Source organism: Vidua macroura, chromosome 25 (genome assembly GCF_024509145.1).
Source record: "Vidua macroura isolate BioBank_ID:100142 chromosome 25, ASM2450914v1, whole genome shotgun sequence".
Lineage (NCBI taxonomy): Eukaryota > Metazoa > Chordata > Aves > Passeriformes > Viduidae > Vidua > Vidua macroura.
The window spans coordinates 5513940-5541077 of record NC_071595.1 but is presented as its reverse complement, the minus strand read 5'-3'; the positions used below and the strand labels follow the sequence as shown (position 1 = coordinate 5541077).

Here is a 27138-nt window from a genome sequence, read left to right as displayed (position 1 = left end):
GAAATACCAGACAACAGCTGAGTTAGGACTGAGCTATTGTGACAGCCTGAAATCAGATAATTATGGGTTGTATATTGATATTAAGTAATAATTAGATAATAATTTCATATTAGAATAACAGAAGGATGATAAATATATACCCAGGCTTGGTGAAGTGCCAAGCAGCAAAGGTGGGGTAAGATCAAGGAAGCAGCAACTCTGGGAAGAAATTCAGGGTGAGAAAAGCAGGGAATTGCAAGGACTGCCTCTGTAACAGAGGGGTTTTAGCTTAAATTTGGTTGTATATACTGACAGAAATGGGTACATTTAACCAGGACAGGGGGTGCAAGCCCTGGACATGGCACAGTGACACCCTGGCACTTTAGACCCAGGCTTGGCATCCACCTGGCATGTGGAAAAGATAGAAATAGTTGCAAAGAGCCATGAGAAACGGGAGAAATAAATAGTGTTATGATGAGAAAATGTGTTCCTTTGCCTCAGGAGGATATTGGGGGCTCACAGGGGTTTTCAGAGGGCAGCCTTTTTCAGAGGCTCTCTGTGCAATTGGACAGGGAAAGGCAGAGCTGTCTGCAAATGTCTGGGACATGAGGCCAGGACATTTCCCACTACCAAGAGAGCATTCTGGCATTCACAAAGGTGATTTTCCAGGCCACAAAGTCTTCAGAACAAAAATGGACTCTTTTGGGCAGACAGACCCTGGCAAATTCAACAGCTGGTCTCAATATGAGATTGCTTCGGGAAAGGAAACTTATGGCAGGCCCTGCAAAGTGATCTGCTGATTGTTTGGGGCTTTAATCTCTTTAAATAGCCTTTTCCTCTGCCTTTTTGAGGCATGGGGAGAAGATTCCCATCTCCCCTCTCCAATAAAGATGTCAGGTCAAAGAACATATCTATGAGAGAAGCAGGAATACTGGGTACACATGTTCCTTTAGATCTTCCTCCTCTACATCCATCCCTATGCCCTCTTATTCACCTTTTTATGAAGTATCAGATTCAGGATTAAAAAGGTCGTGGACAAGGGGACATTAGGCATTTTCTTTCAAGCAGAACATGCTCTAGATTTTCATCCGTGCCAGGCGGAGGATCAATTTGTGGCAGAAAACAAAGTTCATTAATGGGAGCACTGCAAATAGCGGGAACCAGCCTAGGAGGACATTCAATGCCAGATCGCTGCAAGGCGCTAATGAGGGAGAAAGAGGGAGGGGAGAAGGGAAGACAGCAGGAGGTTTTCTTCCCAGTCACGTTGCCTTATATCCTACTCCACCTCTCCTCCTGCAGGTCCTGCTCCAGTGTGTCCAACACCCCATGCATCAGGGCACCAGTGCCCCTCTGAGGGGTTCCCTCCCAGCCGTTCATCCCCGGGAGCTGGCCCAAACCAGGCTGCAAATGTGCTGAGCTTTTCTGGCAACGTTTCAGAATAAATGGCAAACCCTTTCTGCAGCTCGTTTCCATTGTAGTATTAATCAAACTGAATTCCTGTGGTGCTCATATGGATGTCATATGTAAATCCCACTGCTCGTTCCAAATTAAAGCCAACAGAGAAATTTCGCTCCTGTCTCCATCCTGCAGCTCTGAGCTCTTGTGCACTTACTCCATTCATGAAATCCTGATTACTGCGGACATGAGGGAATACCAGAGTTGATGACACCCATGAGAAGCGTTGGTAATACTTGTGAATTTATAGAGAAGGTGCTCAGGTGCAAGGCTGAAGCAAACATACCTCCATGTCCTACCTCAACCAAGTACTCCACATCTTAAAATAGAAGCCCTCAGCAGCATGTCAAACTGTCCATCCCTCAGTGTGAGTATTTCAGAACAAGAGGTTTCCCAGGCCAGTGCTGGCCCTCAGCAGCACGGAGGAGGTTTCTCAGCATGAGAAGTTTCAAAGAGTTTTCTCCCCCACTATTAGAAATCCCACCCTGTTTGATGGAGTATATGTCTTTATTTATAATAATTTTTGTGGTGAGAGACAGGCAAATACAGGTTTATTTTGCTCTGAGAGTACTAATGCTTCTTTTCTCCCCTTGAGAAGGGGGTCAAAGAACTGTGGACAAATTGCTGGATCCCAGAAGTTAGCTGCTGATCAGACAGAAGCTCCTTTGGCCTTGGGTGGGACTTTCAGCCTTGCACATGCTGAACCAAGCCCAGCATCTGAACTAGGACAGCGTGAACACCTACAGGGTGTCCCTTGTCTTCAGTCCAGCCATCAGTTCCGGTCCCTTGGGAGCACCGCAGCCTTCAGCCCGTCAGAGCGATGCCATTCACTTCCCCAGAGGAAAAGGGAGGAACACAGGAAGGGGCTGAGGTGGTTCCAGCCCTTCCTGAAAGGCTGGGTACTGCTGGGAAGGTCCCACCCCGGAGCCCTTGCCCACCCTGTGCCTCCCTGGCTGGCACCAGGCTTGGCAGCAGGCAGTGAGCAGATGAATCACGGCTTGGCCTTCTCTCTGTCACAGATAACAAAGCCACTCACTGCAGGAAGCCACACAGCTTTCCAGGAACAACCTTTCCAGACTCCACCAAGCCCTGTCCACACCAGGGGTGTTTCCTTCTGATCTTCTTTTGAGCTAAACCACTCAAGCCTCCATGTAATCTCCCAGAACAAGAAATCATTCAGGGGGAGACTCCTACATTAGCCGTGTCACTACAAGTACTTTGGAAATTGTTCAGCTGCTTTCTGCCTGAGAAGACGTGTCACATGTCTGTGTCACTCCAAAGGTATGTAAGGAAAAAATATAGGAAAATATATTAGGAAGAAACTCTTCCCTGTGAGGGTGGTGAGGCCCTGACACACGTTGCCCAGAGAGGGCAACACCCTGGAAGTGTCCAAGGCCAGGTTGGACAGCGTTTGGGGCAATCTGGGACAGTGGAAAGTGTCCCTGCCAATGGCAAAGAGGTGGCACTGGGACATCTTTTCCTCTTCCAACCCAAACCATTCCATGATTTTATGGTGTATCCACTGCCCCACTGAAATACCTGGGCCATGAGATTTTTTCTCAATATCCAATCTAAATCTCCCCTGGCACAACTTGAGGCTGTTTCCTCTTGTACTGTCACCTGTTACCTGGGAGTTCCCAAGATAAGGAGCATGGTTTTGGGGTACCATGTGTAGGCTCTGGTTGTTCTACAGGACAGAGAAGGTCCCCAGTGAGGTCCATCTCTGGTCAGGAGACAGGACCAAGGATGGTCTTGGCATCAGCTTGCAGATGGAACCTGGAGATGGTACGTGAAGGTAATGAGGTACAACGGTGGCACAAGGGATCCTTTTAGCTTTAGGGTTCCTTTAGGGAGTCACAGGGGTCTTAGTCTGGGGGGTATTTGGGGACACTGAGCCCCCAAATACATCTGTACCTCTGAGGTGTCTCTGGCTGGGATGGCACTGCAGGGAGAGGTCCTGCCCAGGCTGGGAGGAAAGGGAATATGTGGGGATTGCCTGTCCCCAGCATTTGGCTGTGCTGCATGGAGTCCACACCAGTCCTGGCTGTCCCGTGGGAAGCCAGACAAGGATGGACATCACTCTGCAGTACCCAGCGGGTTTCTGGTGGGAACAGGGGTCCAGCAGGTCACAGTGGGGTTCTGCTATGCCCAGAGGGTCCTGGCTGGGCATGGGGCACCAGGTGTGGGGATCATGGTAGGGGTCTGCCCTGTGCCCATGTGGGTGGGCATGGGAGGTCCATTCCAAGGCTGGGGCTCACAGTGGGGGTCTGTCCCCGTCCCCAAAGGGTCCAGGGATGGCTCAGGGGAGTCTGTGCCCAGGCTGGGGCTCACAGTGGGGGTCTGTCCCCATCCCCGAAGGGTCCTGAGACGGCACGAGGAGGGCTCTCCCCAGGCTGAAGACCATGGGTGGGGGTCTGTCCTGTTCCTGGGGGATCCCTTGAGGGCACAGGGGTTCCTCCCCAGGCACGCTGAGGACACCGCGGGTCTGCCCCGTGCCCACAGTGCGGGTGGAGGCGGGGGCTCGTCCCTGCGTGAGGACGGTCCCGAGCGGGCGCAGCGACGGTGAGGGGTTTGTGAGGGCCGGGCCGAACGGAGCCGAACTGAGAGGAGCCGAGCCAAGCCGAGCCTAGCCGAGCACAGCCGAGCGGGCCGAGTCGAGCCGACTGGAGCCGAGCCGGAACGGGCCGAACCAGCCAAGACCGAGCGGAGCCGAGTCTTGCCCGAGCCGTGCCGTGCCGAACCAGAGAGGAGCCGTGCCGAGACACGCCGAGCCGAGCCGAACGCAGCCGAACCCAACCGAGCCCAGCCGAGTGGAGCCGCACCGACCCCGCCGAGCCTGTCCGAGCCCGAGCCGATCAGCTGCCGAAGCCGCGGCGCTGGCCGGAGCCGTCCCGGCGGCGGGGGCGGCGCGGGGCCGGGCCGGGTCGGGCCACCGGTCCCTCCTCCCCGATCCCCCGCCGCTCCCCCTTCGCTCCTTCCCGTTCCCTCCCGTTCCCTCCCCGCCTCCCTGCGCAGCGCGAACATGGCGGCGGCGGCGGCGGCGAGGGACTGAGCAGCGCCAGCGCTCGGCGGCCGCGCAGGTGAGGGGGCGGCCCGGGGCGGGCGGCTCGGCCGGGCTCGGTCCGGCCCGGCCGGGGAGGCGCGGCGGGGGTCGGGCGGGAGTCAGGCCCGTAGCCCGGCCCGAATCTCATCCCTCCTGTCAGCGCGGCCCGGCCGCCACCGCACGGTGCCCGGGCCGGGGGCGGCTGTCACCGCCCGCACCTGCTGGTGCCCGTCCGGGACCGGCCCTCCCGGCCGCTGGGCAGCGCCCCGGGGCTCCCCGGCCCCGCGGCTGCCCCGCCGGGCTGTGCCTCCCAGGGAAGCTTCTTCCAGGGCTTTGTTGTTCTGCCGGGTGTCCCCGGGCAGGGCCTCGGGCAGCCGCGGTACCGCCTCGCCCCCAGGCCTCGGAGCGGTTCTGGGGCCGGCCGGAGCTGCCCCCCCTCCCCGGCGCGTTTCGGTATCAGCCGGACGCTCCCGGCAGGAAAGGGGAAGCGGGACTGAGCTGCCGGAGGTTTGCAGGAGGTGGCTGTGCCCGCGGGGGTTTGTGCCCTTCCTCCCCCACGAGCCCTTCGGGGCTCGGTGACACGCTCCTTTCACCCCAGTGTGTGTGTGGAGCTGGTGCCCGGTGCTCCGAGCAGGTCCCCGCGAGATCCTGCTGCTGGAGGTAGCAGGGGTGACCCCGGGGAGCAGCCGGAGAAATCCCATCACCACCGTGCCTGGGAAAAGCTGCACCTCCTTCGCAGCCGCCCCGAGCCGAGTGCTGGGATAGAGCTGGGAGCGAGACGAGATCTGAGCGTTTCGTGCACAGTGAGATGTTTAAAAATAACCCCGGTGACGGCTGGCTCCTGCCGCGCAGGTTTAATCCGCAAGCTCTTTGAAGCTCCCGTGTAAAACTGTGGCAGCACTTTGGAGTCTGGATGACGGAAGGTAGAGCTGGCAAATCCGAGCAGGCAGCCTGAGTTTGGGATGCATTGAGCAGCCTGGCTCCCTTGGGCCTCGGATGGTTTAGGTTCAGCAGCTGAACATGGAGCTATTTCTATGGGAAACGTCGGGATGTGAAGACCCAGCTCTGGGGTCCCCGGCACTGATTTTTTGGCTGAGTTTCTGTTTACTGTTGTTGTTTATAGTAAACAGCGTGCACTGAGTGGCTGGGAACAGCCATGTGGTCGCTGCAGTTCGCAGCCAGTAATATTGGGGGAAAATGTTCTCCCACCTCGGTTCAGCGCCTGAGCGCCGGCTGCGGGCTGGGCCTCCTCCTGTCGCCTTCCTCTCTTACTCTCAGCTTCTGCTGGCCAGACTGTGCTGTCCATATGTGTTTGCTAGGAATATTGGGAGCATGGGATGGTGGTTTCATTCCTTGTGCTTCATCTCAGGCACTGGCGTGTGGCTTGGTGTTAATATGGAGAACAGAACTCGGCTCGTGGGGGTCTCAGCTTGGGACAAACTGCCATGGCATGCAGCCCTGCATGTGCTGGCGGGTAGTTCAGGATCTGCCCAGTAGATGGTATGAAAATGCAGATGGAAATCAGGGAGTCCCTTACAGTGGGCACGAGGGAAATGCAGGTATTTCTGTGCTATTTAAAGTATTTATTTAATTAAAAGTTTTGAGTGTGTTCTGTTTGTGAAAGATATGCTGAGTCTTGGTCCTCCTGGTTTGGTATTTACATCTTAGCAAGCGACAATTCTGCATCTTGATAATCTGTTTTTCTTGGGGCACTTCTGTGGAAACCTGATTAATTTTGCAGGACAATATGGTGTCTATTAGTAAAAGATGCTGTTAGGGTATTAAATGATGATCTTATTCATCAAGTAGCTGTGCTTCAGTCTAGACGGGAGTGCTGCGGGAGCTGTGTCCCTGCCCTGTGTCTAATTTAAAGGAATGTCTGAAACTTTGTTTCATAGTCTCAGACATCAGGGACCTCCAGAGATGTCCTGGTTTTTTCCCAATCCTGGGTAAGGTCAGGTAGACTTCTAAACCCTTCCTGAGTAATAATAGTTCTTCTTTCAAGCTCTTCATGCTGGCAATTCCATATCCTGTGCAGGTGATGTATGCCAGCACTTAGGCCTCCTCATCATTAGAGAGATTTTTTGGGGTGTTTAATCTAAATCTGTGTCTTGCACTTTAAACCTATTATTTTTCTGATGTCCAGAGCTCATGGAGAGCACCCTACTCCACACATCACTTCCTACATGTCTGCAGCTCAGTTAGAAGCATTTGAAGACTTTTTTCCCCTCTCCCTAAGTTGAGCAAGATCAGTTGTTCTCTGTTCTTCTCACATGGCCACGTCAGCCTGGCTGACCTGTGTCTCTGACTTGGGTTCTGCTTCCATTCACACTTCACCTAAAGTGCCATGCTCAGTTGGGTAGGACTGTGTCAGTGGGGCTTTTGCAGAAAGTTTTGATAAGCTGGGCCCAAATGACCCCGTTTTGGATATGTCTCAGCACTGTTCTGTGACGAGGAATGCAGATCATGTGTTTGCCTATTTGTGCTTTTAACTGTGTGTTTGTGACAGAGGACTTGGCGTGCTCGGTGAGCTCCTGTTTGCAAATCTGGAGTAGCGTGCTAGCAACGTGAGCTCGGAGCTGTGTTTGGGGCTCTTGTTTGAGCTGTACTGTTTGCATCTTCCACTCTGTGTTTTCTCCTTTTCTTTTCCTTGCCTGCTACTGCAATTCAGTTTTTGTTATGAGACAAAGAGATTTTGAGTCGTTTATGCATCCATTTATGTTTGAGAAGTTTCCTGACAAGGAAAGGGTCCCTGAGAAACGAGGGAAGATGCATTGAGGACAGAGCAGCGACTCTGGCTGCCAGCTTCTCTTGTGAGGTGGTTAATCTCCTGCATATATGTAATTCAGAGATGTGCCAAGGTAAAAATCATCTCCACAATTGAACTGTCAGTGTAGCAGAACTGTGACCCCTCCTTCACCCCAGCACTACATCCGGGTGTAGCACCTGCACTCCAAGATGGGATATGAGTGCTTCATCCCACTTTACTTGCAGGATAGCACAGCCTAATCCTAAAGGAAATGCTTTTTCAGGGTTTAATACAGTTGTACAAAATTCCTTTCTTACCCAGCTTAAATATCTACCAGTGGAAGCTGTTATAAAACATTTGCACTATGTTTAACCTGATAGTGCAAGTCTGAGGGCAGCAGGAAGCACAAGAAATCTTCCCTGTCTGTCACCAGGTCTCACTGGGCTTGGAGTTAACAAATCCAGTGACCTGAACTAGTGGTGTCAGAATGGTGTCTGGTGGGGACACCTGAGCACTGGAGATCAGCACCTCCTCATCTTTGCAAAGCTGTGCTCTGTCCTGGGTGGCAATCTCCCTTAGCAGGACATTTCAGAGGTGGTTTCAATTGTGAGCTGAAGGAGAGATCAGTACAGGGACATCACTGCAGCCTGGCTGGTGCTGAAAACACTTAATTCCCAGAGATCTCTATTTTCACCCAATTCCCTTAAAAACAGAGTAATCCTTAACTCTTTTACTGAGGTTTCTTATACACACCACCTCTAGCAGATTTAGACACTGTAATACACAGTTTGCAGTCTGCATGGTTCACTCAGGCACCTACCAAGTGTTTCTGCCTCTCTAGCAGGGATTTAAGCAGAGTTTTTGTCTGCCTCTTCTCTTACTGGGCTGTATCTCACACTTTAATGCAGACTCATCCTGAGCAAAAAATCAAGAATTTGGCTGAGAAATGAAGGAAAAGATGAACGTCTGTTTTGCTGCCTCCGCTGTTTGCGTGGCAGCCTCATCCAACAGGCCAGATGGACAGGTGATGTCTGAGACTCTGCAGAGGAGTCTAAAACACTTGGCTTCCTGAGAGCTGACTTGATCAGCAGAGGGAAGTGACCCCTGCAGCTCCACAGCCTGGTTGGTAATATGTCACTGGAGATGAGGAAACAGAGCAGAGTGGATGTGGTCATTGCCAACCCAAGGGAGCTGACGTGGGAATTCAGGCAGGACTGTTTTTCCTTGGCACAAGCTTGTGCTTCTGCTGCTCTCCATTTCTTGCTCAGAAGTTTTTCTGTTTGTATTATAAATTGAATGGTGTTATCATCAGTCAGACAAGAAACTCCTGCTGAAGGTGCCTCCTCCCAGCCAATGTGCTTGGAGTTACCCAGCTCCAATTAGCTTGTACATTTTGCAGACTGCCACAGTGGGAACAGCCCAGAAACCGCCCTGTGGCTCCCTCGGGTTTGTTTGCAACAACGGAAACTGTAGGAGTAGATGCCAGTGGAAATTTGAAAAATCCAGTATTTGCCCACTGAATATCCTGCAATTCCTCCCCTCTCCTGGCCCTTCCAGGTTTCACTGAACGCTGGTCCAGGTCCTTTCTCCTAGATATTGTGACAAGGGAACAAGTTTGGTTCACCCATTTCTGGAGTGACATCTGCTGCAGTTCGCTTGGGGGTGGAGGGAAGTAGGTACACCCTTCTGATTCCTCAAGGTGCTGCTGATGTTTGACTCCAGGAAAAGGTCCTGCCAGGAAAAATGGGTTTTGTGCCTGGGGGGAGTTGGGGGACACTTAACAGTGTTTGAGTTCAGTGTTGGCAGGGGCTGCACAGGGTGAAGCCCATCTGTCCTCACTGAGTGAGCCACGGTCCCATCGGCTGCTGCTTGCAGTCACCTCCCTGTTGCCTGCCTGGACAAGGTGGTGCTGGAACACCTGCTGCCAGCACCTGACTGCCTTCCATCCGCTCTGTCCTCCCCTGTGCCACTGCTGCAGGGTGTCCCTGCTCCTGGACTTCCCTCCGTTCCCGTTTGGAGCAGCCCCTGCCTCCTCCCCCCATGCTGAGCCCTCAGCAGTGGGATGTGCGTCCAGCTGTGTCTGCGGTGAGCGGGAGGGCAGCCTGTGTTCCCTGTTCCCCCTCACTCCCTCCTGGCTGTGGGAGCCTCCCTGGGCCGCTGCCAGGGCCTGCCTGCCCTCCCCATGTCCCCACAGCTGCGGGGAGGCCAGGCCAGGCCAGGGGCCAGGCTGGGTTGTACACACCGTGGGGGACATGGACGAGCAGCACTTTGGGGCAGGAACCCGGGCTTGGCTCTGGCTCTGGGTGGCACAAAACGTCCCCACAGTGCAGTTGAATGTCCCTGAAACCAGCTGGTCTGCAGGGGTGACAGCTCAGGGTGAAGGTGGCTACCTGAGCTCAGGCTGAATGAGCTGGGGAATTCTGCAGTGTGCTGGGCATCTCCCAGCAGTGCTCCCTCCCTGCACTCACTGCTGCACGGCCCCTCACTCCCCACTTTTGCCTTTCCTGCCCAGCTGCAATACATAAGGTAGGAGAAATTTCTGCTCTATACTCGTTGGTTAAGTGAAGGAGTAGAGAGTAGGCAGAAGAGCTGATGGAGTCTGATGTGGACCGAGGAGGAAGTTGTACCAATTCTACTTTCTAAAAATAAGTTGAGTGGCTGTTCACACAGCCCAGAGACTGCTGCTCCCTGTATGCTGACTGTGGTTGCTTTTTGTTTGTTTTTTTGTTTTTTTTTTTTTTTTCTGTCTTGTTACAGCAAATCTTAAATGGTGCAGTCCATTAAAATTGTGCAGTTGCTGTGTGATCAGGGAGGTACCTATGGAGAAAGTCTTGTGGTTTCAGTGTTTCTAGAAGTGACCTTGAAGGATCACCCATACATAATGTTTCCTAGAGGTTTCTCTAGGGTGTTCTAAGATTTCCAGTGGTGGTGATTCCTACTTTCCTCAGCAGTTCACTCCAGTGCCTGATTATTCTGAGATTAAGGAGCTTTGCTTGATTTCAGGCTGGTATTGCTGTATTTTTAACACCATCATTTTGACATTTCACCTTCTCTTCTGGCAAACTACCAAGAGAAGAAGACTGCTGTCCTGCTTGTTATGTACAGTGGACATTATCCAGAGGATATTGGCCACTGATGGGCAGCAGGTATCAGTTCCACCACCTTCCTGCTCACCTTAACTCTTACCACAAGCAGAGTAAACCGTGGCAGCTGGCTGACCTCCTGCCTTGTCACATGACTCCAGAGGTCATTTGTCATTGCCACAGCCCCACACTGGAGGGTTTTACGTGGCTGTACAATGCCACATCTCCTCCAGCATGGCAGGAGGTAGCAGCTCACTTGAAGGTGAATTGCTGTGCCTGGAGAGGGCAGGAGGAATTTGTTTCCCTTGGGCATTATCCAAGCCCTGCACTGTAGATCTGGGCAGTCCCACTGTTGTTCCAGCATTATGGTGGAGTTGAGGGATGGCTTTTGACTCTTGGCTCCATTTCCATCACCATGAGCTTTGGTCACATCTTGCACACTGCTGGCAGAGTCTCCAGGTATGTGTGTGTGTGTGTGTGTGTGTGGTATCTGTTCAACATTATCTTGTCCCTGAGCAGAGGACTCACTGTGTTCTGGGGCTGCTCAGTTATTTCATATTGTTGTCAGCTGGAAAATCTGTAAATGCCCTGTGATATTTTACGGCTTTATAAGCTGTACAAAATGTCCAGCAGGTACTCGAATGTCGAGCAGATACAGTCTGTAAGAGTGCCTTGTTTTCATTAGCTCCTTGGCAGACACTGAACATACTTGCAGAGCTGCAGGATGGACTTTTGGTTGCTTGTGGTCATGGTTCGGGTTTTTTTATTGACGTCTACCGTGTGCTGTACAGAAAACAGTGAAGGGCCTCACGGTATATTTTTTAGTTGTCCAAACTCTTGGCCCTTCGGGAATGTAAAGCAACCTAACAACTTTTTCTTTACATAATTAACAGGAATCTGTTCAGGGTTTCCTGCAGGAACTGGCTAGTGATTTTTCCTCTCTGGGAGCAATTCTCCTGAGCTAATATTTCTGTCTACATCTAGATTGTTCTTTTTTTTTTTGTTATTAAAATTGAGTGTAATTTTGATGGGCATGTTATACTTTTTCTGTATCCAGACTTCATACCCAGTAGAGAATATTTCTATTTGAGTAGATACATGGTTTTGAATACTGGGATTTTATCTGCTTAAGTCACAGATGAGACCAGAGTTATACGCAGGGTAAAAATAGCAAGCAGTAATTAATACCCATCCTCAGTGAGCCTGGCTCTTCTGGTTTCTCTTGACATGTTGCACTGCAGCAATTTCCTTTCTTTTTCCTAAGAAACAGATGAATTAATATCTCTCTACATGAGTAAGAAAATAAAAGAAAGATGCTTGTCTCCTGCCCTGGCACACCATTTCCTTGGGGTACAATGAGTTTGTGGGAGCTCTTCTCCTGGGCAGCCCTTTGCCTTGACTGGGCTGGAGAAGACCAGGAATGGCTTCCTTTACTCTCCCAGACATCCTTCTTTCCCTCTATCAGGGCTGGATTATCTCTGTCTCTGTGCTCCAAGCAGCAGAGACTGACTCCTCTTCCGCTCCAACAAGGGTAAATCCAGGTTTTGTGGCTCTGTTCCATACCCTGAGGGTTTGCAGGTTTTATCTTTCTCATTTCTTCAGCAGATGGGGCAGATCAGTAGGAACTATTTCTCATCCTTCCTTTGTTTGCATAAGAAGAATCAGCTGCTGGAAGGGTTGGAGGGGAGTCTGGCTGTGCTTCCTGCCAGGGAGACCCTGAGTTTTGTCACTCTAAGGGTAGATTTTTATATATACACGCACACATTAAAGGGATCATTTTACCTTGCCTTCTCTGAAAGAGCAGGTTCAGGAGGGCAGAGGGAGTTGCATTTGGAAGGTTTGGGAAGGTAGGCTGTATGGATGTTGAGTCAGGGACAGGGATTTGTATGTGGATCTGTGGAGGATTCAGCCTTGAGTATGACTGGAGCCGTGCCCCTCTCCCTCCTTCCCTTTGTCATTAGGAACATGTCCGTGCTGGTGCTGGACCTCAGGAAGGTAGGAAATGCTTAACTCCATGGAAGGTCATTCGTTTGTGCTGGATGAGGAAAGTGAGCACTTCAGGCTCTCCAGTAACATGCTCAGTGATGGCTTTGATGCCGTGTGAGGCTTAAGGATGAGTTTTCATCCCGTGTATTTTCCCAAGGGATATTGCTAAGCATTCCATTTAATTGTTAAAGTTGGTTATAGAAGGAAAGCAGAAGGAAAATACAATGTTAAGTGTATGTAACCATGATCATCCCCCATGTCTCAGTATTTAGCTCGTTAGAGAGTGGTGATTTTGTCCCTCACCTTTTATTCAGGGCTGGTTTGTTCTCCTCTGCTCCCTGAGCTCTCATCTCCCTTCCTGCCATTTCAGTGGAAGCCCTTGCCCCGTGTCTCTCTCCCTGAGGATCACCTTCCTCCTGTGTGCTTGTGAGGTACAGGGTACTTTAAGGGATTGGGTCGTCTCCTTCCCCTCTCTTTGCAAGGTTTTCCTCATTTACATTTCTGTTGTGTCCCCTAATTACCATCCCTTTGGTTTTTTATTCCCCCTCAAGCTGCCTTTCCTTGCTTATGGTCTCCTGAGGACGTTCTGCTGAAACTTTATCAAACTTACATCACTAGAAATAGTTAATGCAAAATTTTCTTTGAGGAATTCTCACATCCTGCTTGCAGCATCACTGCACAGTCTGTTGTGACATTTCCAATAGAGACACAACTGGAAGTCAGTCCTTTCCTTCTGGATTGCCTCCTGTTTCCCCTTCCATAGGGACATAAGAATACATTGTCCTCCCATATCTTCCATCCCATAAAGAGTTTATTTTTTAATAGAGTCCAGTAGAGAATTAAGTATAAGGTTGATTAAACATGTTATACTTACATATATCTACTGCGTGTCAACCAGAGACCCGTGAAGAGTTTACACACTGGAGCCCATTCTGGGGCCACATCCATCACCCGTGTAACTGCTGTCTGGGAAAGCAGCCACAGCTGACTGTGCAAGGGGGGCTGTACTAGCCTGTCTGGGGGTGATATGGAAACCATGCACTGGTTTTTAATGTACTCCTGTTTAAATTCTTATTTAAAGACTTTGAAGCATCCTATTGTGTGCTTTTGTGAGGGGTGACTTTGTAAGTGCCCTGGACAGAATCCCATTTCAAGGTCTCCTGTAAGCCATCTGCTTTCAGTAATAGCTCTTAGCTTTGGCATGTGGCTCAGTGCAGGCTGAAATAGCCACATTGCTGCAAAACTTTCTCTACTGCCTGCATCAGTTTAGGCTTCCCACTATGCCTGTGCAGGCTGGTGCACCCTCAGGATGCCCTGCATCAACCCTGTCCTCGAGGTTCACCCTCCAGCTTGTCCCCAGGCAAGGGGGGCATGACCCAGCACAGGAGTGTGGGGTGCACCATATCCTGCACCTCTCCATGTTCTGGGATTGCCATGAAAGGAAACTCAGGTACCTGCAAACCTGGCCTGTGGTCTGGTTCCCAGTCACCAGGGTGTCAGGGTATGGTCAGAATATGCCAGGATCAGGCTACAGAGCCCAGTGTGTGATAAATCTTCTCTACTTCCAGTTGTCATCAGTGGATTGGGTACACTGCTGTGCCAGTCTATAACCCAGGCTATTTCTCTTCTGAAGTCAGGAGACTTTAACTTTTAGCTATGGGAGTCCTGCTAACACAAAATAGCTGTAATACAGATGGTTCAGTGTTAGAAACAGCAGCCTTGGGCACACAGATTCAGTTCCTTGCTTTGGCATGTTCTTCCCATACAGCACTGAAGTCCATCAGTCCTTTGCTTTTCTATATGTAGCAGGCACCTTACCTGCCCAAAAAGCAGGTGTCTGTGTTGAGTTTTGTTACAGTGCATCTGGGAGAGCTCCGTGGAGGTACAGGTCAGAAGTGTCTCTGATTAACACCCAGAAGCAGAGATCTGCAGCATTTCCCAGATCTCCCTCAGAACAGTCATGGAGAGCAATGGTGTTAGTGGCATCTTTCACACTGGGATGTGGGACATGGGCATTGCTCAGCTCAGAGGGAGAACCTCAAAGTGACTTCAACAGTAGGACCAGCCACGAAGGATTTGCTGAAATGATTCTGGAGCACAGTGAAGCTTCCTTACCCCCAGCTGTTACCACAGGGGATTTGTATGGTTAGCTGAAGTCTGTGCCACATCAGCATGAGTTCAAGGTGGGCCACTTGCTGTCCATGGCAATGGGAGGCAGCCCAGGCCTTGGCTCCAGGCCCTGGATATGGTCCTGTCTGGGGAGGAGCTGCACAGGATGCTCTGCGTGCTGTGAATCCCTGCCCATGTCAAGGGGCTTGGAACAAGAGGATCTTTGAGCTCCCTTCTGACTCAAACCATTCCATGACTCCCTGTTCCCTGCATGGGAAGGCTTTAGGTTTTTGTTTTCTTTTTATTTGAATGGGAAACCAATACCAGTCTTAGAAGAAGCTCTGATTTTTCAACAGTGTGTGAACTTCCTACAGCAGTCAAACCCCATCTTTCCAAGGAGGATTTGCAGGGCTGGAGCGCTCACCCCCCCTCACTACAGAAATGGCAGCCACAGAGCTGTAACTCCCAGCTCATCAGTAAACATGTCTGTATTGAGAAAACTCATCTTGTTAAGGGGCTTCCTTTAGCAGACTCAAGTCAGTTTATCTTATTTGTCTTTTATTTGAAGCCCTTTCATCTCTCCATTTCTTTCAGCCTGGGTATCCTGTTCCTGGAGTGTGCCAAATATGTTGTCTTTATTGCAGCCTTTTCAGTCTTTGTGGAGAGCAAGGTCTGCTCACAGTGATACATGTCAGGATGTTTTTGGTTTGATCCAAGGCCCATGCTGGTTTTGTTGGGGTTTTTTTGGTTTTGTTTTTTTGGATTTGTTTTTTTTTGTTTTGGGTTTTTTTTTGTGTGTGTGTGTGTGTGTTGGTTTTTTGGGGTTATTTTTGGATAGGGAGGGAAATCTTTATTGAAATCCTGCAAGGTTTTATTTAATTTCTTCCACAATCATGAGCTGTGCTAGCTGTTCTAGCGTTACTCACAGTGGTGGTTCCTCTCACTGGTGCCTGGTTTTTGTACTCACCCTGAGGGTGATCTCTTGAGCTTGACTCAGCAGTGTCTGGTGGTCCAGCTGCTATTTCCTGGGAGGCTGAGTTATCTCCTCTCCCCACCAACCTGAAGGTGTTCAAAAGGAAGTCATAAAATCAATATTTTCATTGTAGAAACATGGTCTATCCAAGTTTTTCATGTGTTTTTGTCTTTTAAAATATGTACTCCTGTGAGACTTGGCTCAGGGGCTGAGGAAGTGTGTTACTTGTGATCACATCTTCGAGACACCTCAGTGTGTTAACACAAGAATGTGTTTGTGAGGAGCCTGTCATGAAGTCTGGAGTTCATCAGTCCACTTCTTACATGTTAGAAGGATAAAATTAATTCCAGAGAATGAGAGATGTTGGAAATGACAGAAAATCCTTCTGGTAGAAAGAGGAGTAATGGTTTACAGCCATCAGGTATTTCAGATCACACAAAGGGATCAGTACTGCAGATGGAAATATCAGCATTCATTGTACAGTGTTACTTAGAAATATTTCCTGGCATGAATGTAAGGACTCTCCTGACCTGATGAGGGGAGATACTTCCAAAGGTGCTGTATCTTCATCAGCCTTTGTTTGGAGCTGCCAAAAACGTGACTTTGCACAGACAAGGAGAAATAAAACCCCAGTCTTGGTCAGGAGGATGGTAACAGGGAGGTGGAAGGAACTAAAATCATTGTTTAAGATAAATTCTGACTCACCTTTTCAAACTTGAAAGCTGATCACTCCTGAGAGTTTAGTCCACGTTCCACGTAAGCATTCATTTGGCATTTTGGTTTAGGACTCCTTGCCTGCATGTCTGGCTCCGAGAAGGCTGGTGCTCAATCCTTGGAGCTGGTCTTTGGCTTCTGCCCAGAAAAGGGGTCAGTCAGCTGGCTCATCAGAGAGTGCCTTGAGAGCAAAAACTGTGGTTTAGACCAGCAAAAGTTCTGGTGTCCACAGGTCAGGCAGAAATCTGAGGAGCCAAATCTGGTGTGAAAACTAAAAGAGTCAGATTGTGCTCTGATTTCTCAGGTAGACTGAAAGTGCTTTTCTTTCTGCACCATAGAAATTAAAAATGGCAAAAATAGCTGTTAAATGAGCAAGCAGGCTGAGTTTGGAGAAGGTTCTTCCCCTGGAGGGTTGTGGGGCTTCCAGGGAATGGTCATGGTTCCAAAGTTGCCAAAGCTCAAGGAACATCTGGAAAATGCTCTCAGGGACATGCTGGGTTTGTTGGGGTGTCCTGTGTGTGCTCAAGAGTTGGAATTGATGATCCTTATAGATCACTCCCAACTCAGGATATTCTGTAATTCACATGATCTGCTTTTCATGTGCCTAATTTTCTGCTTGGGTTGGGATGCCACTGGATGTGCCTGTGTAACCCATGGTCACACAGGGGCTTCCAGAATGGAGCTGAAACATTCCAGCAGGGAGGCTGGAGTGGCAGTGCTGCCATCACTCGTGACAAGCAAGAGCTTACAGTGCTGCCCTTACATTTCCTGGGGGAATTTGTAAGGGACAGCTCTTTACTGCTGGAAACATTGATGGTGTTGGAAACATCACTGTGAAGAAAACCTCAGCTGAAGCAAAGGTTACATGGAAGGGATTTTTAGTGGCTGCAGTGGTCGTGGTGCTCCAGACCTGTGCTTTTGTGGAGAACAAATCAATGATTGAAGGCACTTTGCATCATGAGAAACTGTCAGGATTCTCTTGTGGCAGCCCCATGGGATTTCCAAGAAGCGTCATTCTCACAGTCCTCTGTCAATATGCAGAGTTTCTTTTTTTTTCTCCCAATCCTAATCTGTGGAGTATGTATCCAACCTAATAAAACCATTTTCCAGCTTCACTGTTGGTGGTTTTCTTCCTCTTGTCTCTGAAAGCCTCTGGCCTGCTGGCAGCGGCATTGTCCAGCAAGGTTTGAAGCTTGGCACGCTGTCAACAAACCTTCAGGTTCCCTTTCAATCAAACATGGTAATGCTGAGATCCGACTTGGATTCCATCCCAAGGTTCACCATAATCATCCTTGTACAATAGGAAGTCCAAACAACCCCAGGAAATAATTCAGATGCGACTGGTGCCTTGAGTGGAATAAAGAAGTGCCTAGAAGAGACATTAAGAGCCTCAGCTCTAACTCTTTTCATAATTATGCACTCCGGAGGAGCGGAGGCTTTGGAGATAAAGGGATTACATGCATCTCATGAGGTCTGGAAAGATGGGACAGCATCTTCCGTCCACATTTTCTCATTTTGGTTTTACTGATCTTGCAGTTGCCACATTTTGTGGAAGAATATTACAGAGTAGGCTCCCCTGTAACCCTGCAGTTGCCTTCCAATCTGGCACAGGTAAATTGAATCTGACTGCCCTTAGGGATGAGCTTTTGGAAGAGGCTGTCGGCAAGAGCAGTGGGGGGAGAGCTTAATTAGATTAAGATGCATTTCCGCAGCGTTGCTGCGGGCCGTGCGGCGCTGGAGAGAGCAGCGCTCGGAGCTGGGGATGCCCTGGGATGCTCTTCCAGCCCTGCCTGCCTCTCTGCTGCCTGAGAAAAAGGAAAATGCATCAGAGGTGTGAATCTCAGTGTAACCCAGCACAGGGCTCACCAGGGTGTGAACAAACCATGTCCTGAGCTGGTGTTCTGCCCCTGGCCGTGAGCCAGAGTCAGCAGCCTGGCAGGAGGGCAAGGGCTCAGCTTTCCTTTGGCGCAGCACAGCAGCTGAGGCAGTGGTGTGGTGGGCAGGGTTTGGCTGGGCACCCAACATTCATTCAGCTCTTGCTTGTGGCCTAGGTACTGATGGCCCATGGATCTCATACTTTGATACCCTTACAAATGCTGGTTTGCTTTTCAATGTCTGTGTCATTTCTAAGGTTACTCGTTTACTTCTCTTGATAATTTCCTCCATAAGGAAGTTGCGTGTCTGTTAATTTCCAATGAACTGTTCCTTCTCCCTGCTATATACTTGGGAGATTTTCACTTTTGTAGGTTTGCTCTGCTGCACTGGGAAGGGATAATTTGGAGTCCCCAGTTCTCTCTCTTCATGCTACTCATTATTTTATATGCCTCTCCTGTGGTCTCTCTCCTTTTCATTACTAATCAGGTCTAGTCTTTTCAGTCCTCCTTTGTGTGATAGTTTCATTTTACAAAAGCTGAACTAGTTTCTATCAGCTCAGTTGATGTGATCTTACTCATATCAAAGGTGTTTAACAGCCGCAGTCCCGTGTACTCACTGCAAGCTGAACTTAAATTGTGTCAAGTTCTGTGCTGCTTTGCGAGTGCAAGTGGGAATGTTTGTTACAGCTGTCTTTAAATTTAAATTTGGATGTTTTAAATGAATTAAATATGAACATGAATAATGCAGCTGGTAACTTAGCCTTTCTGCAATTAAATGCAAACTTTTTCATTTTGTCTCTCTGCTTTCAGGTTTTGCTATGCCGCAGTGTTTGTACTGACTCTGCTGTCTTGTAGGAGTGATGGGGAACTAGAGCCCATGACAGTTCAGTGGAGCCCTTGGCACTTTTGATATCTTGGTGAGTGAAAGTTGTTTGAAACTCTGGGAGAGGAACTTCATCTGCTACTAAAGGCAGCAAATTAGTTGGTCTTTTTACGTTTTTAAAGGTAGCATCCTGCTGAAATGAATTCGCACATTGATCTGTCCTTTCAGGTTATAAATTCTGGAAACCATCACTCTGTAATGCTGTAGTTCATGCTTGGGAGATTATCTTGATCTCCACAAGCAGGAGAAACACAGCTTTTAAAAACAAGGGGAGTTTTAAATCTGGTGTGCAGCTCTGTGCAAGTGTCAGGCTCTGGAGATGGAGCATTGCATGGTGTGCTGGGCTGTGGAAATCTCAAAGGCTTTATTTGATGCAACAGTTAGACTGTGTCTTTGTGCCATGTATCCAGCCAACAGGTCCTCATCAGGGGCATGCTTGTGCCTGAGGTGATTCTGGAAGATCTGTCTCTGTGGGTAGCCCAGTTTTGCCCCTTGGATACCAGTCTGTACCTTCTGCTATTTATTACTTTCACATTTTTTCAATCATCAGTCCCTGAATGGAGTAAAGGCTGCATCCATTGGTACCGTGGAGCTTCTGTCCACAGATGCCTGTGGGTTTGTCTGTTCTGCCTTTGACTTTCTTCTCTCTGCACTGAATTCTCCTCACTGGGGCATTTCAGCCTTGTCAAAACCTATAGAGTGATTCCTCTTGCCATGCAATCTGTTGTCAGTGAGATAAAGTCCCTGGGTGTTTCAGGTTGGAGGGAGCTTTTGGAGGTTGTCTGGTCCTTTGCTGTGTGCAGAGATGGGCTGACTTTGAAGTCAGAGTCAGCTACAAGGTTAGATTAGGCTGGCAAGGGAGGGAGCTGGTGATGTTTGGAGTATCTCCAAGGGTGGAGATTTTACAGTTCCTCTGGGCAACTCTAAATTACAGTCGGTGGAAATCATCAGTTCCCAAGCCCTGTGTTAGTAAAGCCCTGGGGCAGCAGAGGGGCAACTTCGGTCTGTGCTCCCTGTGACTAGGGACAGGACCCAAGGGAGTGGCTGGAGCTGTGGCAGGGGAGGGTCAGGCTGGATATGAGGAAAAAGTTCTTGCCCCAGGAAATGGTCATGACCCTAAGCCTGCCAGAACTCCAGGAGCATGTGGACAACGCTCTCAGACACCCCCAGGGTGGGCCTTCTGTGACAGGCCAGGAGTTGGATTTGGTGATCCTTGTGGATCCTTCCCAGTTGTGATTGTACAGTGTCTGTCTCCGTGGCTGAAGAAGGGCATCCCTGCATCCTAGGGCAGGAACTGTGCCTGTCCCTGGGATGCAGTAAGGCTGGTGGCTCCCATGTGGCTGTGTAGGTCCAGCTGCCCCTGGGGCAGGCAAGCTGAAGCTGTGCATCATGGAGTTTCACTCTGCCTCTTCTCTAGGCATTACATGACTCTGAGCACACAAAGCATTTTGATTTTTTTGTTCCTTGAGGTAGGATTTTGCAGGATTAACCCACATGTTGCTCTCCTGTGATGTGAGATGTACAGGTGATCTGGGTGGTGCAGAGCTGTGTCAGAGGCTCATGAAGGCTGGCAGGAGTCAGGCTGGGGCTGTCACATTTGGGCAGTTTCTGGGAAGCATATTTTAGAGTGCAGTGTCCTTGAGCTGGCACTTATGTGGCTCTCAGCAAAGTGGGACTCCCCATGCAGTTTAAGTCTCCTTCTTTGGGGAAGAGTCACCATTTGTTTATTTATTGGTTTTTTAAATTGGACATTTACACCATCTGATTCTCTTCCGTGACATGAGCTCTTGCTGAGAGCCTGCTGCAGTGTTGGCTGAGGGACACGAGCAGTCAGCTCTGTGCTTTATCAGTACCACAGAATTATAGAATCATTAAGATTGGAAAATACCTCCAAGATCATCAAGACTGAGCACCACCATGTCCACTACACCAGAGCACTACTGCCACGTCCAGTCATTTCTTCAGTCCACCACCACCTCCCTGGGAAGCCCATTCCCATGCTTGACAACCCTTTCCATGAAGAGATTCTTCCTGATGTCCAACCTGAACTTCCCCTGGCACATCTTGAGGCCCTTTCCTCTTGAGCTGTCCCTTGTTCCCTCAAAGAAGAGACTGACCATCACCTGTCTGCCCCCTCCTGTCAGGGAGTTGTGGAGGGTGAGAAGGTTCCCCTGAGCCTCATTAGGGTTATTGGGCCATAACTTTTCACAAACCCTGTCTGAGCAGCTCAAACACAGTCACAATTTTTTTTCTTTCTTTTTGAGGGGGTCACACATCCCTGCCAGCAGGGCTCTGAGGTGCTCAGGCTGAAGCAGCTTCTCAGAAGCTCTCAGAGGGGCACAGGAACTCCTGTGCCAAACACATGAGATTTATGTGTGTGGGTACTTGGGAAAAGTCCCACAGACAGCAGAGGGGCAGAGCCAGAGATGGCGAAGGCTTGTCTGGTGCCTTTATATATAAACACCTTTCAGCCTGGGTTTTTATGTCTAGGGGACTTTCCCTGCCAGGACTGCTGGTCTTTAATAAAAATGACTGAACAAAATTATGAAAAGAAGCTTTAAAAGTTGTAAATAACCTTTCACATGTAGGTTCCCTTCTGCTATTGAAAGGGAAACGAACCTTACTCCTTTCACAAGTGTGTACAAACACACACACTATTTAGGAGAGAGGCAATGAGTGACTACTGTGCACCTTTTGATTTGGATTAAAAAAACAACCAGGATTTTTTTTTCCTTTAGTATTTAATATTCCTTCAGTGTTTTTCTTCTCAGAGTATTGCTCACTGTTACATGTAAAGAGGCTGTAGTTTGTAGAGCTGTTATAGAAAATTAAACTCTATTTCTCTTACATTTAGAAAAAGCCTGGTTTTCAAAACCCCAAATTCTTGCCAAGTTGGATCTGTAAATAACCCTTTAAGCAGCTACTCAGTGCTGCGTCCTGAGACAGCTTCCTTCTTCTCCTGACTGCCCCACTGTGAACAAAATGGAATTATATTGATACAATTAATCTTTCATTAGTTAGTGGAGTGTCAAAACATGCTATTCGTGGCTTTCCCAAGGGCTTGTTTGTGGCTCAGCTATTCATTGGGATGTTTTCTGGCAGGGCTTTATGGGTGTGGCAGGCCCTGCCCTGTGAGAGTGGTTGTGCTGGAGCACTGGGTCCCTGTACATGTGGTCCCTGTACACCACACATCTCCCAAGAGCTCTGAATTTTCAGGAATATTTCTTTATAACGAGAATGCAAATACCTTTGCTTGTTGGGCACAGTCCAGCCAGATTTCCTCCAACCAGGAAAAAACAAATGCAGCACAACTTGGACACTCATGGCAGGACTAACAGCAAAAGTATTTCCTGGGTCATTGTCCAATTTCTCATCCTTATTCCCCAGAACTGCTGCAAGCAATTTGAATTGTAAGTGGCAAGCTGGGGATTGCTGTGCTGCTTTGCCAGAGTTAATGTTATGTTTCCATGTGTTTTCTTTCATAAATTCCAGTTCTGCCTCCCTTTGTTAGTGAGTGGGAGCAGCCCCTCCTTCCACACGCTCTGGACCCACTGTAGGGTTAGCACAGAGACAGGCATGTGCTCCTTGTGCTTTTTTATGCTGCTCCTGCTGCCATGAATTTAGTGTTGTCCACAAATTGGAGAGTCTTGTCGTTTCAGGGGGTGAAATGAGTTGTGTGTGTTCTGTGCTACCCCAGGTGACAGAGCATGTTTTTCCCCCCACTGTGTGATGATTTAATGCTGCAGATGACTGTGTGCTCCAGAATGGGGAGTTTTCTCATCTTTATTTCTTTTGTCCTAGACATCTTCAGTTCTGTAAGAGCAGCCCAGTCCCAGGATAAGGACAGCAGCAGGTGGTAGAATGCGGAAACCAGGCCCTCAGAAAGGTGAGCAGTGATGCTTGGCACAGCCAAGGGCCCTGCAGTGAGCTGGTGTGGCCTGGAGTGCCTCAGGGAGTGGGGTGGGAGCTGAGGGGATGTGGTTGGAAGCCCAAAACAGAGTTGTGTGTGTCTCAATCAATGTGCAGAGAGCAGTTCATCAGTCCACCCCTGTGACAGGAAGAGGAGAGTCCTTTTTTGGGCCATCCCTGCAGCTCGTAGGGCGCAGTGTCAGCAGCGAGGGTGCCCTGCAAAACCCAGGGCACCATCTGGCAGAGCTCCCAGCATGAGGCAAACTGCCTGTGCTGGCACAGGCCTCCCCCCTCTAATGAGGCATGAAACCAGAAACCAGCCTACCTTGTGGAGAGGAAATCTGTCAGGAGGTTACCCTGCCACGAGTCCCTTGGCCCCTCACACAGCACACTTCCTGGGTCCTGCATCCCCAACAAAAAGGGTGAAGCCAAGCAGGCTGCCTGCAGCTGAGCTGCTCTGGCTTCTTGTGCTTAACAAAAATATTGATTTCCTTTAGTGCTGTGCCATGCATGTGCGTCTGACTGGAGTGATCTCATCAGGGAGGAGGGGGAAGGGAGAAGCGAGAGGATGGAGCATCCTCCACAGCTCTTTGTTCACATCTGCTCCACACTCCCAAGGTTTATTGCAGGAGATTTCTATGCTCGATTTCTCTCCTCCCTTTATTTTTTTTTAATGTCTCCTTTGCTTCTGTCGTGGTTCATCTTACAGTGGCATTATCCTCTTCCTAACACTGCTTGTCCTTTAATGAAGTGAAAATAAATGAAGGAGAGCAGGGAATGGGGAGACCCTGCTGCGAGGCAGCTGGAGGGCTTGGCAATAAAGGAGGCTGGTTGATTAGTCAGCAGCGTGGCCGAGGCCCAGGCTGGCTGGATTCAGCCTCACTCACAGCTTGTTCTCTGTGCTCCTGGAGCCTCCAGCCAGCCTGCCTCTGTGACCTGGGCTCAGAATGCCAGGCTGTAGGTTGCAGAGGCAACACCTGCACCGTGCACATGTGGGTTTCTGTCCTACTTACCTGCTTTTTTAATAATGCAGTGAACTCGTGCTGTTTCTTTATTTGTCTGCAGAAATTCTTGTTTCACTCTCTTTCTGCTGCTTTTGTATCCTGCTTAATGAGGATTTTTGCATGTTAAAGGTTAAAACCAAAATGTACCTTCACCTGCAGAGTATGGTGAGGAGCTCCTTTGAGTGCATGGATGCTGTTAGAGCTGTCCTGCAGCACTGAGGGGAGCCTTACCCACCCAGGGGGCTCTTTTGCTTCTGACTTAAATCTTTATGTTCTTTATTCTTGCTTTCTTAGGGACATGGCACAATACTGTGCCTCATGGTAATGCATTTATTAGGAAGGGTGTCCTTCAATCCTTTTCATTCATTTATGTCTCTCCAAGGAGGCTCTTTGTCTGGCCCATGTCTAGTGACGCTGTGGCCACACTCCATATGTCCCTGGTGTTCATTTAAGGGATGCTGATCTGGCATCTCTCTGTTGGGCTGGAGGCTGTTTGAGGCAGGGTGGGCATCCCCCACTTCTTGCTCTATCACTTTCCAGAGCAATAAAACCTACGTGCTGTCCTGTCCATTGTGCTGAAAAGAACATGTCAAGAAGAGAAGATTGTAACAATGATTGTCCCAAAGCAGGTCCAGACACGTCAAGACACCCCAGGCCACTTCAGAAGCAGCTCTTAGCCTGCCTCTTTCAGCTACTTGTCAGGAGATTTCAAAACCTTTCCTTTCACAAGGAACTCTTCTTCATGGGGGCAAGGCACATTTCATAGGGCACTACCAAGCTGCTGTCTACAATAGTCCTAAAAATGGTCTGTAAAATGAAGGAGCTGGAGTGCAGCAGCACTTCCAGGGTGTCCAGCCTGGCAGCAGCAGGTTGAGGAGCTGGCTCAGCCATGGCACAGGGCTGGAGGCCAGGATAAGCATTCTCCACTTCTTGCTATGTCACTTTCCAGAGCTGTCTTGAGAATGTCAGTTTTTTTGGAGCTCTGAGACCCAAAGCTGTCATAAGCAAACACAGCTCAGGTGAGCTGCTCTGTAGAGCTGGTGCTGCTTTGCTGTGCTCTCTTCTGAGCTGCAAGGGACACAAGGAAACCTGGTGTTGTGTGTGGAGAGGGCAGTTGTGCAGATTTTCAGAGAAGTCCTCTCCCTGTCACCACAAAGGGTTGAGGTTGCTTGTGTGGAATAACCTGGAGTAGATACACAAGGAGCCATTCTGCACCAAAGATTCGCATGAGCCATTTTTAGTGGCTTTGTTCCTCTCAAGCCCTTCTTCTCATAGCTAAAATGATGGAGCTCTAGCAGTTTGCTGTTCTTTGTTATTGCTTGTCACTGAAGGGGAGCTAAACAGGGACTGAGGTGCAGATGTAGATACCTCCTGTTAGGAACCTGCACGAGCTGTGGAGAGCAAGGGAGCACACCCCTGAGATAGAGGCAAATCATCCATGTTACTGGGGTCATGACAGGGAGGTCACTGCTCTCCTCTGAAGTGCCTGGAACACAGATAGTGTAGAAGGGTGCATTATCTGCTCCTGTGCCTGACACAAATGCTCTGTTTCTTGTCTCAGCCATAGACTGGAAAGATGGTAAAAAGCACAAGTACAGCCGCCCGTCAGAGTCTCCCTCCCAGTACCAAGGTAAGACAGCTCCCTTCTTCCTCCCTGCTTTTTTTTTTTTTTTGCCCTCCCTTCTCCCTTCTGCAATTTCAAAAGATTTTTTTTTTGACAAGTGCAATGGTGCAGCATTGGTGATCACCTGCAAGAAACTCTGAGCAGCTCATCACTGCCCAAAGCTTGGGCACATCCTTGTAGGGCTTGGGCCTGGAGAAGAGAAAGGTCTGAGGAGACCATAGAGCTCCTTCCAGTGCCTCAAAGGGCTCCAGGAGAGCTGAAGAGGGACTTTGGACAAGGGTCTGAAGTGACAGGACCAACGGGAATGGCATCATACTGTCAGAGAGCAGGGTTAGATGGGCTATGGAGAAGAAATTCTTCCTTGTTAGGCTGGGGAGGCCCTGGCACAGTGTGCCCAGAGAAGCTGTGGCTGTCCCATCCCTAGAAGTGTCCAGGGCCAGGTTAGACAGGGTTTGGAGCAACCTGGGACACTGGAAGGTGTCCCTGCCCATGGCAGGTTGAAAGGAATGGGCTTCAAGGTCCCTTCCACCCCAAACCATTCTGTAATTCTGCACAGTGAGGGGGTAAAACTGCAGCATCTTTCTGGCACAGAGCACCCTGTAATCCAGGCTGGAAGAATTTAGGGTCAAAGCTGCATTGGAACACTTCTGAGGAGAGCAGGACAGAGCAGACAGCACCCTGGTGTCTGAGAGCTGTTAGTTTTGACTCACACATTGTCACATTTTACTGAGCAGGACAGAGCACTGGGGCTCATGTTACCAATGGAGCACGTGCAGCTGGATTGATGGCTGAGCAAAGTGCCTGGGATGGGGTGGGGTGGGACAGGCAGGAGCTGTGCCTGTGGGAGAGCTGACCCCTCGGGAGGCCATGCTCAGACCTCAGGGACAGCCACTGTCACCGGGGATCTGCCAGCCCAGACGATGCTCTGCTCATTTTCATACCGAGCTGGCTCAAACTGTGCTGCTTTCATGTGCTGCCTTGGTGCTCCTTAGCAGCCACACATATGGGCTGCAGACTTTAATGGGATGCCTTGATCTGGGTAGGGCACGTTCTCCTTCACAGATGTGACCTGAAACACACATGTATTGTTTCAGTTGGATTGATGACCCCTTGGGAGCCAAAATGCTAATGGAGCCCAAACCAGACCTCAGTTAAAGATATAAACAGAAACTCCATCTTCATTTAAATTCTGGGCAAAAAATAAATGTTAAATGCAACATGAAGAAAGTCAAAACATAAGGGTGCAGAGCTGCATTGTTCACAACTACTGCAGTTTGACCCCTTGGGTTTGTGGAGTGTTCTGTTTGGAGTAAATATTTTTGGAGGTTAAGACATCAGAGCCCAAATCTGACTCTCTGCCTGGAAGTAATATCTGCCTTTGGCATGAGCACACGACAAGGAGCTTTCCCAAGGCAAGCACAAGTGACAGACAGTCACCCCAGTTGCATTTCCACAGCCAAGTCACAGGGAGTCACACGGATTCCCAATCCTTGGCTTTTGTTTGGCTCACAGACGGAGTTGCAAAAACAGGGTGTTTCTCATTTAAGTGTCTTTCGCTCACTTCTTCATGTGAAGAAGATCCAATATGCTGGAGAGAAGCAGAGAGGGACATAGGACCAAGGGCCTGAAGTGCAGGATTTCCTCTCATCCTAAGGGTGTGATGGCAGCTTCCAACTGCAGTCTGCAGTTTTACCTTGGTTTGAGGGTAATCTTGAAAAAGAAGTGCAGGTTCTACCTGTGCTTGCCCTGCCAC

General features: G+C 49.5%; 1 protein-coding gene across 9 annotated transcripts in view; it reads left to right on the top strand.

The window, feature by feature from the left end:
* Positions 1–4290: 4290 nt before the first annotated feature.
* Positions 4291–27138, top strand: part of SCMH1 (Scm polycomb group protein homolog 1) — a 60765-nt gene continuing 37917 nt past the window's right edge. For 3 of the 9 annotated variants that reach the window (XM_053999101.1, XM_053999102.1, XM_053999095.1), the window contains exons 1-4: positions 4293–4514; positions 18776–18882; positions 22650–22734; positions 25323–25391. In XM_053999101.1, coding sequence (XP_053855076.1) covers positions 22710–22734; positions 25323–25391 — 94 coding nt within the window. In that variant the 5' untranslated portion in view covers positions 4293–4514; positions 18776–18882; positions 22650–22709. Of the gene's footprint in view, positions 4515–18775; positions 18883–22649; positions 22735–25322; positions 25392–27138 lie in introns of all 9 variants that reach the window. The other 6 variants (XM_053999097.1, XM_053999096.1, XM_053999099.1 and 3 more) reach the window with 6 other exon arrangements.